The following is a 12,865-nucleotide window of genomic DNA, read 5'->3' on the forward strand; positions in this document are numbered from 1 at the left end:
CGGTATTTCCAGCAAGGGAGATTCTACCACTTCTCTGGGCAGCCTGTTCTCATGGTGATTAATTTCTTTTCTTATATGCAGCTGGAATTTTCCCTAACACACTTTGTGCCTACTGTCTCTTGTCCTGTCATCACAGATCCTTGTGAAGACAGTACCTTCATCTTCATCTCTTCTGTAACTATGCTTTAGGTATTAGAAGGCTGTGATTAGATGCCACCAATGAAACTTTTTTTCTTAGGCAGAATAAACCCAAGTTCTTCAACCTTTCTTGCTGTGTCAGGTTCTCCAGCCCTCTAATCATCATGCTGGCTGGCCATCTTCTGGACTCTCTCCAGTTTTCCAGTGCCTCTCTTGAACTGGGAGGACCAAAACTGGACACGGTATTCCAGGCGTGGCTTAAAAAGTGCTGAGTAAAGTGGCGTAATCACATCCCTTGTTCTGCCGGCTCAGTTCTTGCTGATGCAGCCCATGAAACAATTTGTCTTTGCTACTGCCAGGATGCTTTGCTGATTTGTTTGGCTTGCTCTCTACTAGAATACCAAGGTCCTTCTCAGCAGAGCTGAAAAAAGAAAAGCTTACTAGCCAGTCAGACTCCAGACTGTACTGCTGCTGGGGTTATTTCCATCCCAGGTACAAGACTTTATCTTTGTCAAAGCTCATGCAGTTCTTGTTGATGCACTCTTCCAGCCTGTCAGAGTCTGTATGGTGGCTCTTCCTTCCAGCATCTCTCTCTCTCCTCCTAGTTTGGTGTCATATGCAAACCTGGGGCGGTGGTGTGCGTGTGTGCATTCACTCCTGTCATCCAGATCGCTTCTAAAGACATTGAATAGTATCTGACATTGTGTTGACTGCTGAGGAAATCCACTCATGAGCAGCTGCTAATTTGCCTTTGAACCATTAACCACCTCCCTTTGAGCCTGGCATTCTCTCAGGTTTTCCACACCCCTCTTGTAGTCCATCTATTCTGTCTATATCTTACCAGCTTGTCTACATGGATGTAGTGGGAGACCATGTCAAACTAAAATCAGGGTAGATGATGTCCGCAGCTCTCCCCTCATCTATTGAGCAAGCTGTTTCATCATAGAAGGCACTCAGGTTGGTCAAACATGATTTACCTTTGATAAATCTAATTACCTTCTTGTCCTTCATGTGCCTGCAAATAACTTCCATGACAACCTTTGCCCTAATTTTCCCTGGGACTGAAGAGTTTGTATCACCTTTCCTGTTGTTAATACAATTTACCCATATAAACAGTTTTTTATCTCTGAATGTATTTCCTTAAAAGAAGGTGCTATAGTAGCATGAGACCTCTAATTCATCCCAATTATTCAGGTTTCTGCAGCAGTTAGTAAAGCATCACTTTTTGCTCTTTACTTAATAACATGAAAATATTTTTACCTCAGTGGGAAGGGAATTGCAATTAAAATTTTAATACTTCCAAGTTCCTTCAGTGAAAGTTGAAAAGTGGCCTCTTTGCAGTATGTCTTTTTCATCACCTTTTGTTTCTGTGCTTTTATAAAGGTTTTTTCTCATGCATATATTTAGTTATCAATAAATTCTGCAACTCTGATTAAAAAAGAGTTATTCTTAGACCTATCTAATTTCTGAGTATCTTAGATGGTTTTAAAAAGAAACAAGTTTTCAGATCCTTGACTTGAAATAAAGTGGCTTCTGCTATATTGAGCATCCACAGATTCCATTAATGTCACCAAGATTTGCGTGTCCTGATTACCTTTTACAGTCAGGCACCTCTTAAGTGTCCTAAGTAGAGGCCTAACTTTAGGCACCAACATTTGACATTTGGGGGATATGGAAGGTTATTTGATTTGTGAAATTTTTTTTTTTTCAGCTTCACAATTACTAGGTTTCTGAGGGGGTTTTTAAGGCTTTTTTTTTTTGCTGGCAATTTGTAGGAATTTTTAATTTCAGTATAGTGATTGTCTAACTATGGGTCTAATGAAAATGTAAAATGAAGGTATATAGTAGCTTTAGTTATTTATTATGTAGCTATCTAAGCATACATATAAATTAATTTAACCTTACCATTAACAGTGAGTAGCATACTGTAGCCAGTCTGTTTGTTCTGTTTATAATATTTTTTTATATATTTGCAGGTCATTGCCTATAACTCAGAAGGGAAAAGCAGTCCAAGTGAGACAGTAGAATACATTACTTGTCCAGACAAGCCTGGAGTACCTTCAAGACCAACAGTGAAAGGAAAAATTCACGCACAGAGTTTTAAAATAACCTGGGGTAAGATTGTTGTCCAGCTCTGTTTAGAGTATGTCCTTCGTATTTTTTATAGAGGAAGATACTGATTCAAAATACTTAGGGTTGTGGTATAATAGTGTAATTATGTGGGAAGAATAATATACAAATCGTAATAGGGAGTGTTATTGCAGGGGACTACAATAATAAAAAAATAGTAGTGTTAATTTGTGTACTAAGAAGTTCTGTTTCTCTGGCACAAAAAGTAGATACCACAAAATTCAGGAGTTATATCAAGAGCGGATCCAAGTTCAACCTATCTCTTCAAAGTGCTTGGTTTTGATAAGTAAATGTTTTTATTCACTAAGGATCTTCAGAAACTTTTCCTTAAGCTCAGGGTTTTTTAGCCTTATGCTGTGAAGTGGGAGAAGGTGAAACAGTGCTGTGTGATGGAGAAAATCAAACAGTTAAAGGTTTTATTTATCGTCACAGGTAATTAAACTTCTTACCTATTTCTCCTTAATAGTGTGTTTAATTCTTTTGCATTAATAATAAGAAAGTTACTTGTAGAGTGTAAGTAGTACTCAGCAAGTCTAGTCTTGCATCTTTCGAGGGTGCTTTGCTACTGCTTTGCTACATCAGGGCCTGATACTTGATCTTTTATGGATGATATATAATGTATGAAGTTGTTAAAAATACCTAATTTGTAAATTGAAAACTATCTAAAATATCTATATATAAAACCTTTAATAGTCATAATTTTGAACAGTAATGCTCTCTTTTTTTAAATAAGTGATAATTAATGTGGTAGTTTTATTTTTCATGTGGAGCAATGAACCAAACCAAACCTTCCAACCAAAAAAGTGCTATGTGCCATATAATAAGTCTCAAAACATATTAGAAATATTTAGCAGGTGTGATATGATATGTAACTCTTGCCTAAGAGCCAACACTACTTCATCCAGCACATACATAATGTCGTGTGATGGCAGCAGTGCCCTTCTGTGGTGAAGTATCGTGCTATCTTTGTATTTGTCCAGAATGTTGGGGTTTCCACATTATTTTAATTCTGCTATTCTCTAAGTCAGCTCTGAGAAAGATCAAAGATAAGTCTGTAGGTTTGTGTCTTGTACATGAATATTGTACCAGGGATGATAGTGCACTCAATTTCTAGTGATGTATTAAAAATTTAAGAGATTAAGTTTTTGGTATAGAAATCCTGACTTCTCTCTCCCAAAATATTTATGTTTTTGAAATGCGGTCTTAAATCATTTTGAAATAGTCTTCTGTACAAATTAGTGTGGTAATCTTTTCCTATCTGCAGTCCAAATTACAGGACCATTAGGATCTGTGTCCCTGAAACAATAATTGGGCAGTCTTCCACAGCAATTCAGACTGAAATGTTTGCTGTGGCATCTCCCAGGTGCCTGATTCACTCGTCACTCTTCATCTGTAGAGTATTATGCAGGGTTGTGAGCCGGCAGCTTCGCATAGTGGAGAATTTGAGTGATTTGCGGCTGTCCTGAACTAGGATGCTATGGCTAACTAGGATGCTGTCTGTCTAAATAAGCGCCCATCTCCAGTCTGCTGTTGATTTTGCCTTTTGTAAATTCTCCCCAAAAGCCACAAAACCATTTGATTTACCTCGCTTAGTTGGAATATTGCTGTTTTTTATAGATCCCCCAAAAGACAACGGAGGAGCAGCAATAAATACCTATGTTGTGGAAATGTCTGAAGGCTTAAATGGTAAGTATTAGGAGCATATGTTGGCATTCAGCTGTGTTCTTTCTTCTGCATGTGTGCACCTGTGGGAAGAGTAAAATGTGTATTATGCTAGGGAAAGTTATTGCAAGGGACTGCCATTAAAAAATAGGAATGTTGATGCTTGTAAACAAAAGGTTCTCCTCTGGCTTAGAAAGAAGATGCCACAAAACTCTATGCTGAAAGAGATGCTCCATGTTTAACTTACTAATTAGGTGTGTTCTCTTTTGGAAGTGAAATGACACATTTCAGATGTTTTAGGGCAAGAAGACAGGGCCATGTAGCTTTGTTGGATGTGTGACAGATGAAAGAAAAACTAGTGCTCCATTTATCACTATTAAAGGAGAACAGTGATGCACTTGGGATAACTGTTTCTGTTATTTGCTTTTCTGTCCTTTCAGACAGAAGGGAAGTTAACAATATTTCTGAACTGGACATAAAGCTATCCAGCTAAATGACTTAAAAATCTAGATCTCTTAAGTAACCTTATTAAATTCAGAAACACAGTCACACTGAGAATGAAAGTTTATACTTCTCCAGTGCTGTATCAGATTAAGACAGCACCCTCTCCCCAGATTGTAATGGCAGTGCTGCCGGGGTCTCACCTGCAGTTCTTCTGATACTTTAGTCTATTGCTTTCCTTATTCCATCACATCTCCACATTAAGTCACTTTTGGAATGATTTACCCAAGCCTTTCATGCAGATTTAGTGAGCTGTGCATTATGTTTCATTCCCAGTCCTCTAAATTCTGTGATGTATTGAGTTGTTGGAGATCTAATTAAAAGTCCCCAGGTTCCCTGCTTAATCTCTTAAAAAGAGAGAGTGAGAATGCTAAAGAGTTTCTGATTTAAGAATCTGACTGAATAGCAAAGAATGAAATCAGTATTTCAGATGATGCTGGGCCATTCAGGAATACAGGAACAAGCCTATTCGATTGTGAACTATAGTTACAGTTTGCAAAATTAATGTTTCATTTCCATGGAAAATTTTGCTATTGTACCCTTCCTATTTATTTGGTTATAATGTTTGAATGTGCTTGCTGGCCCAATAATAACTACTTCATTAGAAGTAAATTCTCTCCTGGTTAATGTGAATACCAACTAAGGAAGATATTTCACTTCAGCAGATCTACACAAATTTACCTAGGAAACTGTCTTTGTGAAATGATTCGATCTCTTTCCAGGAAACTCAAAGCAAGCCTTAAATTTTGTTGATAACATCAGGCACACACTTATTTAGAGAAGCTAGGATACTTGCTGTGGCTGGTACTGAAGAGTGGCAAATTACACCCTTGGTTCATTGCACGCTTACTCCTGACCTTTCAGGAAACAAATGGGACACGATATACAGCGGAGCTGCTAGGGAACATGTGTGCGACCGACTAAATCCTGGCTGTTCCTATCGCTTACGTGTATATTGCGTTGGGGAAGGAGGACAAAGCACGGTAATATGAGCTAATATTTTTATTAAATAAAATATCCGGTCCAGTAGTTAATAGCAAATACTGTACAGAAGTGCCTAACAAAATAGCCATAATTTATATTTCAAAAAAGTTCCAGTATTGATGCACAGTGTTTCAAGTGTCTGCCCATTTCTTAGAGAAATAAATGTGAATATTTTTTTCTGATACTTTATTTTGTTTAAAGTGATTTTTCTTATTTACAGAAACAGATACTATGTCTTTTCCTGTGTGATATGTTGATAGAATGTCTTGTTTTAAGGCCTAACACAAGACAGCAGTGTAAATTTAATGTTTCCCACGTGGTCAGTGGAGTAAGCCGAGTCAGCCCAGCAGGCAAGGAGGAACAGAGTGTTTCCTCAGGCTTTACAGGGTTGCGCTCCATAGTGTCTTCCCACACTGTCTCAGCCACAATAAAAATGTTTACATTGCCCTGCTTTTCCATATTCCCAAAGAATTCGATATGCTGTACTATGCTCCCTCATATATACACATTACATACGCACACTCTTGCACTGTCACTTCTGTGGTGTAGTTCAGCCTCCAGAGCTAAAATGCTATGCTGTAGTCTTCTCCCTTCCTCCCGGCAGCAGGTGTTACAAAGCCAGCCCTGGCTTTCTACAGATTTCCGGCAGGGCTTTGCTGTCAAGCTGATCTCCTGGAAAATCCTAAAGCCTTGCATTCTTGGAGTTTGCATTTCTTCCCCAGCCCCCCTTTACTATATGGAACTCAGATGTTCTTCCTCTGCATAGAAGGCTCCTGCAAAGATAGCCTTGCCCACAGCCACCTTGTCTTAAGAATAAATCTGGACTCCTTCAGTGCTGGCTGAGCTGGAACGCGTTCCCTCTTGCCATAGCTCAGCTTGCTGTTGTCCAGGGAAGGGGGAAGGCAAGTGTACTTCCCAGTCACCTAACCACAAGTGCATGTATGTCTTTGGAGGCTTCTGCTCTGCCAACCTCCTTCCCTACAACCCAACTCCATTAGTTTAGAATAAATGTTATTTGAGTACCAAAGAGAAAGTAACTTTCAGAAAGTCCTGGTACTTTCTGAAGATGTCAGAAATCAACAGAAGAATAGTAAGGAAAGATGTAATAAAACTTTTCTGTAGCTCATCATGGACATACGCCTCCTGAGAAGCATTCTGCTCTTTAAATGGCATCTGTTGTTCAATGCAACAATACATTTCAAAGGAACTCAAAAGCAGCAGAGCTTCCAATCTACTCTTTCTGGAACATATGTAGAAAGCAGTTGTGAAATGAGACTCTAAGATGCATCTCTCTTGTAAACTAAAAGGCTTACCAACTTTGCATTTGTTCTGTATCGCACTGAAGCTAATAACCCCGCATTGTCTCTGACTCATTTCTGTCTGCATCCAGAATAGTCAATGCCATCTGCTGCGTGTTGTTATGCTATCTATTTTTGCACACACTTCAAATCAGAGGTGGAAGTTTGTTGCATATTAAGTATTATTAAGCAATGAAAAAGTTGAAATCTCAATGTTTTTTAATCTCTTCTGATTGACCTTTCTGCCCACTTTCGGTTTTTGAGAGGATCTTGCACAGAAAACATACAACCCTTAGAGTAAGGTTTTAGAAATCATTAAACTGCAGTTTGATGGAAAAGAGAATGAGTTTACATTGAACAAGTCATATTTCAAGCATCCATACCAGGTTTGTATTGATACTTCTGTTTTTAATTCTACCCCTTGCATGTGTAGCAAAGCACAAAAGCAAAAGTTAATTTTGCATATTGTGTGATTACTGTAGCATGTTTTATGTAGGTATTATGAGAAATACATCCCAGATCACTTAAGCATCTTCATGTATTTGAAGATCTAGGTCAAAAAAAGGGAAGATCTTGTTTTCTAACTCAAGTATTTGTCTTAAGGCATAATTGATAGTGCTTGTTTTGGCCTAGATGACTTCATTAATCCATCTTTCCTTTGTAGGCATCTGATTCTTTACTGGTGCAGACACCAGCAGTGGTTCCTGGTCCATGCCAACCTCCAAGGCTACAGGGTAGACCAAGAGCAAGAGAAATTCAGCTGCGCTGGGGTAATTCTATTACAAATATTAGTGAGTATAAGGGATCCGAATGTGTTATGTGGTAAAATTTAATAAGCTTTTCTTTCTTTGTTATTTTCAGGACCACCTCAGGTAGACGGTGGTTCACCCATTACGTCTTACGGTCTGGAAATGTTTCATACGGAAACCGATGAACATAGAGAGGTGTACCAAGGCTCTGATGTTGAATGCACAGTAGGCAGCCTTCTTCCAGGGAGGATGTACAACTTCAGACTGCGAGCAGCTAACAAGGCTGGGGTAAGAAGGCAGTCTGAAGTGAAATTAGTTCCAGAGACTGCAATCACTATTAAGGATCTTCTCTTTTAAGAAACATTTAACAGCAGTTTCAAAATGAGGATTTCCTAATGTAGAGTCATTTGATTCACATAGCTTATTGTTGTGTGGGAAGAGACAGTTAAACATCAGTTTATAATACAGGGGGAAATACGAAGGGAAGGAATGAAATATGAAGGGATGAAGGGAAAATAGCTAATTATGTCTTATATCGGAATAATAGCATTGGGAAGTGGTTCGGAAATGTTAAGTACTTTATCAAAGCATTGTGGCAACTTTAATAATCTTATGTGAAGTAAGGTAGTAAATTATTTTCTGTATACAGCTTTGTGAATTGAGTGACCTTTATTTTTACAGCTGTTGGCGTTCTAGAACATAATAATTAGTGTTTCCTAACTCTCTTGTTTTTGTATTTAGTTTAACTTCTCAGTAGACTTTCTATCAGATACAAGAATATTTTCTCTATTTGGAGTATTAAATGTGTTTAAATCAATTGTTGCTGTAGAACAAGTTTTATTTAATTATGTATCCAAAGTCCTGATTTAAAGACACAGAGGCAGGGCTGCTTGCATTTGTTCAGTAACGTTCTCTTCATAAAACTATAAGGACCAGTTGACACTGTTTGTGGAGAGGTCTGCAGCTTAAGACTTTAAAGCACTGACCTAACTTTTTATCTTTTTTTGAATTCTTTATTTCTTTTAGATAGATATAAATAGGCAGTTACAAATTGTGTAATGTTACAGTGCAGCCATCATGTAGCTTCAAAATAAGGATTTTGATAGCACTTTCCTGTTTTGCCTGAGAGTTTGAAGTGTCAAATTTATTCTGATTGCATTTGCTATAGAGAAGAAGAGTCTTGCAGCTATCCTGGAGAATAGTTGGATACCAAAATAAATCCTGAATGTACAGTTCACAAACATTTATTTTATAAGTAATATAAAGTTTCAGTCTGCTGTTATATGTCCCTACTATGGTAAACTGTTATTTAAAAAGTAGTAATTTTATTTTTACAAATTAGTTCTATCAACTAACTAAATCCCTTTTTAATAGTTTGGACCTTATTCAGAAAAATGTGAAATAACTACAGCACCTGGACCACCAGATCAGTGCAAGCCCCCCCAAGTGGCATGCCGATCTTCTGCATGTGCTCAGGTGTCGTGGGAGGTAAGAATGCCATGTTACACCTATCTTAACATGACTGTCTTCCACGTTTTTAAGTTCAACTTTAAAAGCTTAAGACTGCATTTTAATCACATTTTTAAACATACTTACCTGATTATCCAGTACTTGGTAGGTAGAACCTTAAATTCATTCATCATACCATTATATGACAGCTGTGAGTTGGCAGCCCGCAAGTGTTTGAGATCTTTGTTCTTTGGTTTAACAGTTTTGCCACAACTGCTGCATTGCATTTCTGAGTGATGCAGGCTCTTCTTGAAATTTTTCTTTAATGTAGTTATCTTTCCTCAGAGCGAATATATCTACATAATACAATAGATTATTGTGCATTTGCTAGTTTTATAAGCTGATTTAATTTTATATAATCACATCAGTAATAATGTAGCAAAAGCCTCACAGACTTCCTACAAACCCATAGTATTTAGATATCTGACTTAAAAAATGCAATAGGTAAAAATTAAGCTTGTAAAAAGGAAGATTCTGTCTGGGAATACTGTTTAAACACAGCTTTTCAGTGCCTTGAGATGGAGTGAAGTATCTGAGTTACAGAATGGTATGGAAAAAAAGGCTAAATGATCTCTGTATTTAAGCAACTGAAATCAGAATTACTTTGTATAGAGTAATCTCTGCAACAGTAAACAGCATTTTTAAACTGTAGGTCACCCAGGGCCAGTAATGCATTCTGATTTATTTGTATTGCACTAAATTGAAAATCAGCAAAGAAACGGGAAGGTAACTGTAAATGTGGTGAGTTTGGTTGAATTATTTTCAAGTAATGAATTTAACTTCCAACTATTTGTATCCATTTCAAAGGTTCCAGTGAGTAATGGAGCTGACGTCACAGAGTATCGACTGGAGTGGGGTGGTGTGGAAGGATGCATGCAGATCTCCTATTGTGGGCCCGGGCTCAACTGTGAAATGAAAGGGCTTTTGCCTGCCACTATATACTATTGCAGGGTTCAGGTAAAGATGTAAAACTGTTGTTAATGAAAGCTGGTAACGGGAATTGACCCTGCTGTAAAAGTAACCATGGTCTGCTTTACATTTGCAGGCAGTGAATGTTGCAGGTGCGGGCCCTTTCAGTGAAGTAGTGGCATGTATGACTCCAGCCTCTGTACCTGCAGTTGTGACTTGTCTTCGGGGACTAGGTGAAGATGAAGTTGAAAGTCCACACTATTCTTCTTCCACATGCCTTGCTATAAGCTGGGAAAAACCTTGTGACCATGGATCTGAAATCCTTGGCTACAGCATAGACTTTGGAGATAAGCAGCCAATAACTGTTGGGAAGGTTCTGAGCTATTTTATAGATGGCTTACAGCCGGATACTACCTACAGGTATGCCATGCAAAGCTACTGGACATCCTGCTCTTTCTTCCACAAGAGCAGATTCGTTTGTTTGTTTCCTTATAGTTTTTTTATTCTGTACATGACTGTCAGAGAAGTATTAGTGCATAGCCATGGAGGAAAAGGAAGCTTTGTAACAATGATCTTCATAAGTAGATAAGCTGTGCTGTTTTTATTTTCTTTCAAGAACTATTTATTTTAGTGTGCTTATTGCTGTAGATCTGTTGTATCTGTCTGGTTAATGTCTCAGCTTAACTGAATTCAGATTACAAATTCAGATTCATAACTGGTTTTTGGACTGGTTGCTTCATAGATAGATGGCCTCTAATCTGTTAGGCAAGATAAAATCCATCCAAGGAGGGACCACGTCCAGTCTTTACTGACTGGATTGTCTGATCTAATGGCAGCTCATCACAACTTGCAGTGCCTTTTCTGTAGAAATACAGAGTATTTGGGTGGCAGTCAGCATGAAGAATGTCAGTTTGAAAATCTATCAATCAATTTTAAATCTCTTTTCAAGAATTTTAGTTGCTAAAATCATCCCTTACATTTGGTTACTGAAAAATATAAATGTAGAAATCAATAATTCTGCCTGAAGGCGCTCTACATACCTGTTACAAAAACATGTCCTCAGTGTTAAAACTCAAAGGCGAATGTCAGTCCCACTGAAGTCAGAATTTAAGCCCACACCGATTTCAGTATAGTCAGGACATCATCTGGCTATGCAGTTTTCTGAATCCTTAAAGATTTGATTTTACTTTTTTAATGCTATGTGTAAGACTACAATGTTTCTTTCTATGTGCCTTATAAGTAAGTATTTAAGAATAATGCTGGCAATTTGAAGAGCCGTTTCTCTCTGTGTCAACAGACTGAAAAGAGAGCAGCTTTTATTGCAGATACTTCAGTACTTCTACCCACAAAAATGTGCTTATAGAATACACTGTCAACTCTTTGTGCAAATAAAAAATTGCATTTGTTAACCTTATTTCTGTGCTATAATAAATTAGTGTTAAATATTACTGCAGTAAAGGAGAAATATTTATTCATAAGCCTGCACACACATTTGTGTTTCAGTATTTTGAAACTGTGTGGTTGATTGTTTCAGAATTTAATTATAATGATTACTTTTTTCCAGTTACCTAGATACTATTTTAGACAAGAAAATGTTAGTCTGCAAAATGAGATTAGACACACTTTGCTCTCTATGGCTATCTGTGAGATATGAAGAGAGCCTCAGATTTCTCTGGTTTCTGCTTTTTCCTTTTTAGAAATAAATTTCTTGGCTACTTATTTTAATTCTTACTTGTAAACCTAATGCCAGCATTGTTTTTCATGGAGTATCCAAAGAAAAAAAAAAATTATCCCTGAATTTCAATCTACAACCCCCTCAGCCATGTGTCCTTTGACGACTTCTAGTTTCCCCCTCTCCTGTTCCAAGAATACCCAAGATGGCTTGTGTTTGCAGGTACCCAGGGATGTGTTGTTACCAGTGAAAACAGCAAGAGAGGTGCCTGGTCACCATCGCTTTATTTTCACATGAATCAGATCTATTCCAAAAAGCCCATAAAACTTTCCTGAACTCACCTGATATAATAGTCAAAGATACGGATTCACCTCTTTTTGGGGTGGGTTTTTTTTACCTTCCCTCATCTCTCCAATGTGGCTATCAAAAAATCTGGTACAAGGCCTGCAGGGTCAGGAAGATGGACCATTCTTGAAGTAGCTGATAGAGCTTTGGCATCTTTTCACTAATGTGAATGTTGCAAATATGCTAACATATTTTTATTTTGAATCAGTCCAGCTCCTTAAAATGTGGCAAGGAAAGTGACACTCCTGCATATTCACGACAGTTTATCAAAGTGTAATATTGATAAAAGTCTTCCTTGTAGAAAGTACTGTCTATTTGGTACCATTATTCTCTCTTGAACGTGAATGGTGGAAATGACCAGTTATTTTTTAGAATCTAATTTCAAGTTAATTTATCCTCTCTTTTTTTCAAATACTAGAGTACGAATTCAAGCCCTAAACAGTCTTGGAGCGGGTCCTTTCAGCCACACCATAAAACTGAAAACGAAACCTCTCCCCCCGGATCCACCTCGCCTGGAATGTGCTGCATACAGTTCTCAGACTCTCAAGCTGAAGTGGGGAGAGGGAACTGCAAAAGCACTAACTGACTCCATTCAGTACCACCTTCAGATGGAGGATAAGAACGGAAGGTTGGTTTTGGCATCGCTTTAATCTGCCCTGTACCACTGTGGTCTGATGGCAGCAAAGGTCAAAATTCCGTGTGCTTTGCTGAATTTACAACAGACGTAGGAGGTCATTTCATCTGGCAAGGCAAGAAGGGCTCTAGTGTTCCGTGCTGGGAAGTACAAGATTAGAAATCTCATAGTTTTTTATTGAAACTTTTTAAACTGAAGAGTTTAATGAAATGTTTCATACCAGCACACTTTCTCTCACATTTGGTTAAGTATTTTGTCTAATCAGTCTTGTGGATTTTATATACTTGATATTGGACAGGTTGAATTCTTTACTCTCTGTTGTCTTTATATGCAA

The 12,865-nt window shown here is 37.8% G+C and overlaps 1 protein-coding gene across 14 annotated transcripts in view; it reads left to right on the forward strand.

Annotated features, from left to right (window-relative positions):
- The window catches only part of FNDC3A (fibronectin type III domain containing 3A), a 123,930-nt gene that overhangs the window by 105,934 nt on the left and 5,131 nt on the right, over positions 1–12,865 (forward strand). For all 14 annotated transcript variants that reach the window (XM_054814442.1, XM_054814471.1, XM_054814531.1 and 11 more), the window contains 9 exons: positions 2,115–2,253; positions 3,886–3,954; positions 5,296–5,414; positions 7,378–7,483; positions 7,575–7,750; positions 8,837–8,950; positions 9,779–9,928; positions 10,017–10,300; positions 12,316–12,525. In XM_054814442.1, coding sequence (XP_054670417.1) covers positions 2,115–2,253; positions 3,886–3,954; positions 5,296–5,414; positions 7,378–7,483; positions 7,575–7,750; positions 8,837–8,950; positions 9,779–9,928; positions 10,017–10,300; positions 12,316–12,525 — 1,367 coding nt within the window. The remainder of the gene's footprint in view (positions 1–2,114; positions 2,254–3,885; positions 3,955–5,295; positions 5,415–7,377; positions 7,484–7,574; positions 7,751–8,836; positions 8,951–9,778; positions 9,929–10,016; positions 10,301–12,315; positions 12,526–12,865) is intronic.

The sequence above is a fragment of the Grus americana genome, chromosome 1, assembly GCF_028858705.1.
Source record: "Grus americana isolate bGruAme1 chromosome 1, bGruAme1.mat, whole genome shotgun sequence".
Taxonomy (NCBI): Eukaryota; Metazoa; Chordata; class Aves; order Gruiformes; family Gruidae; genus Grus; species Grus americana.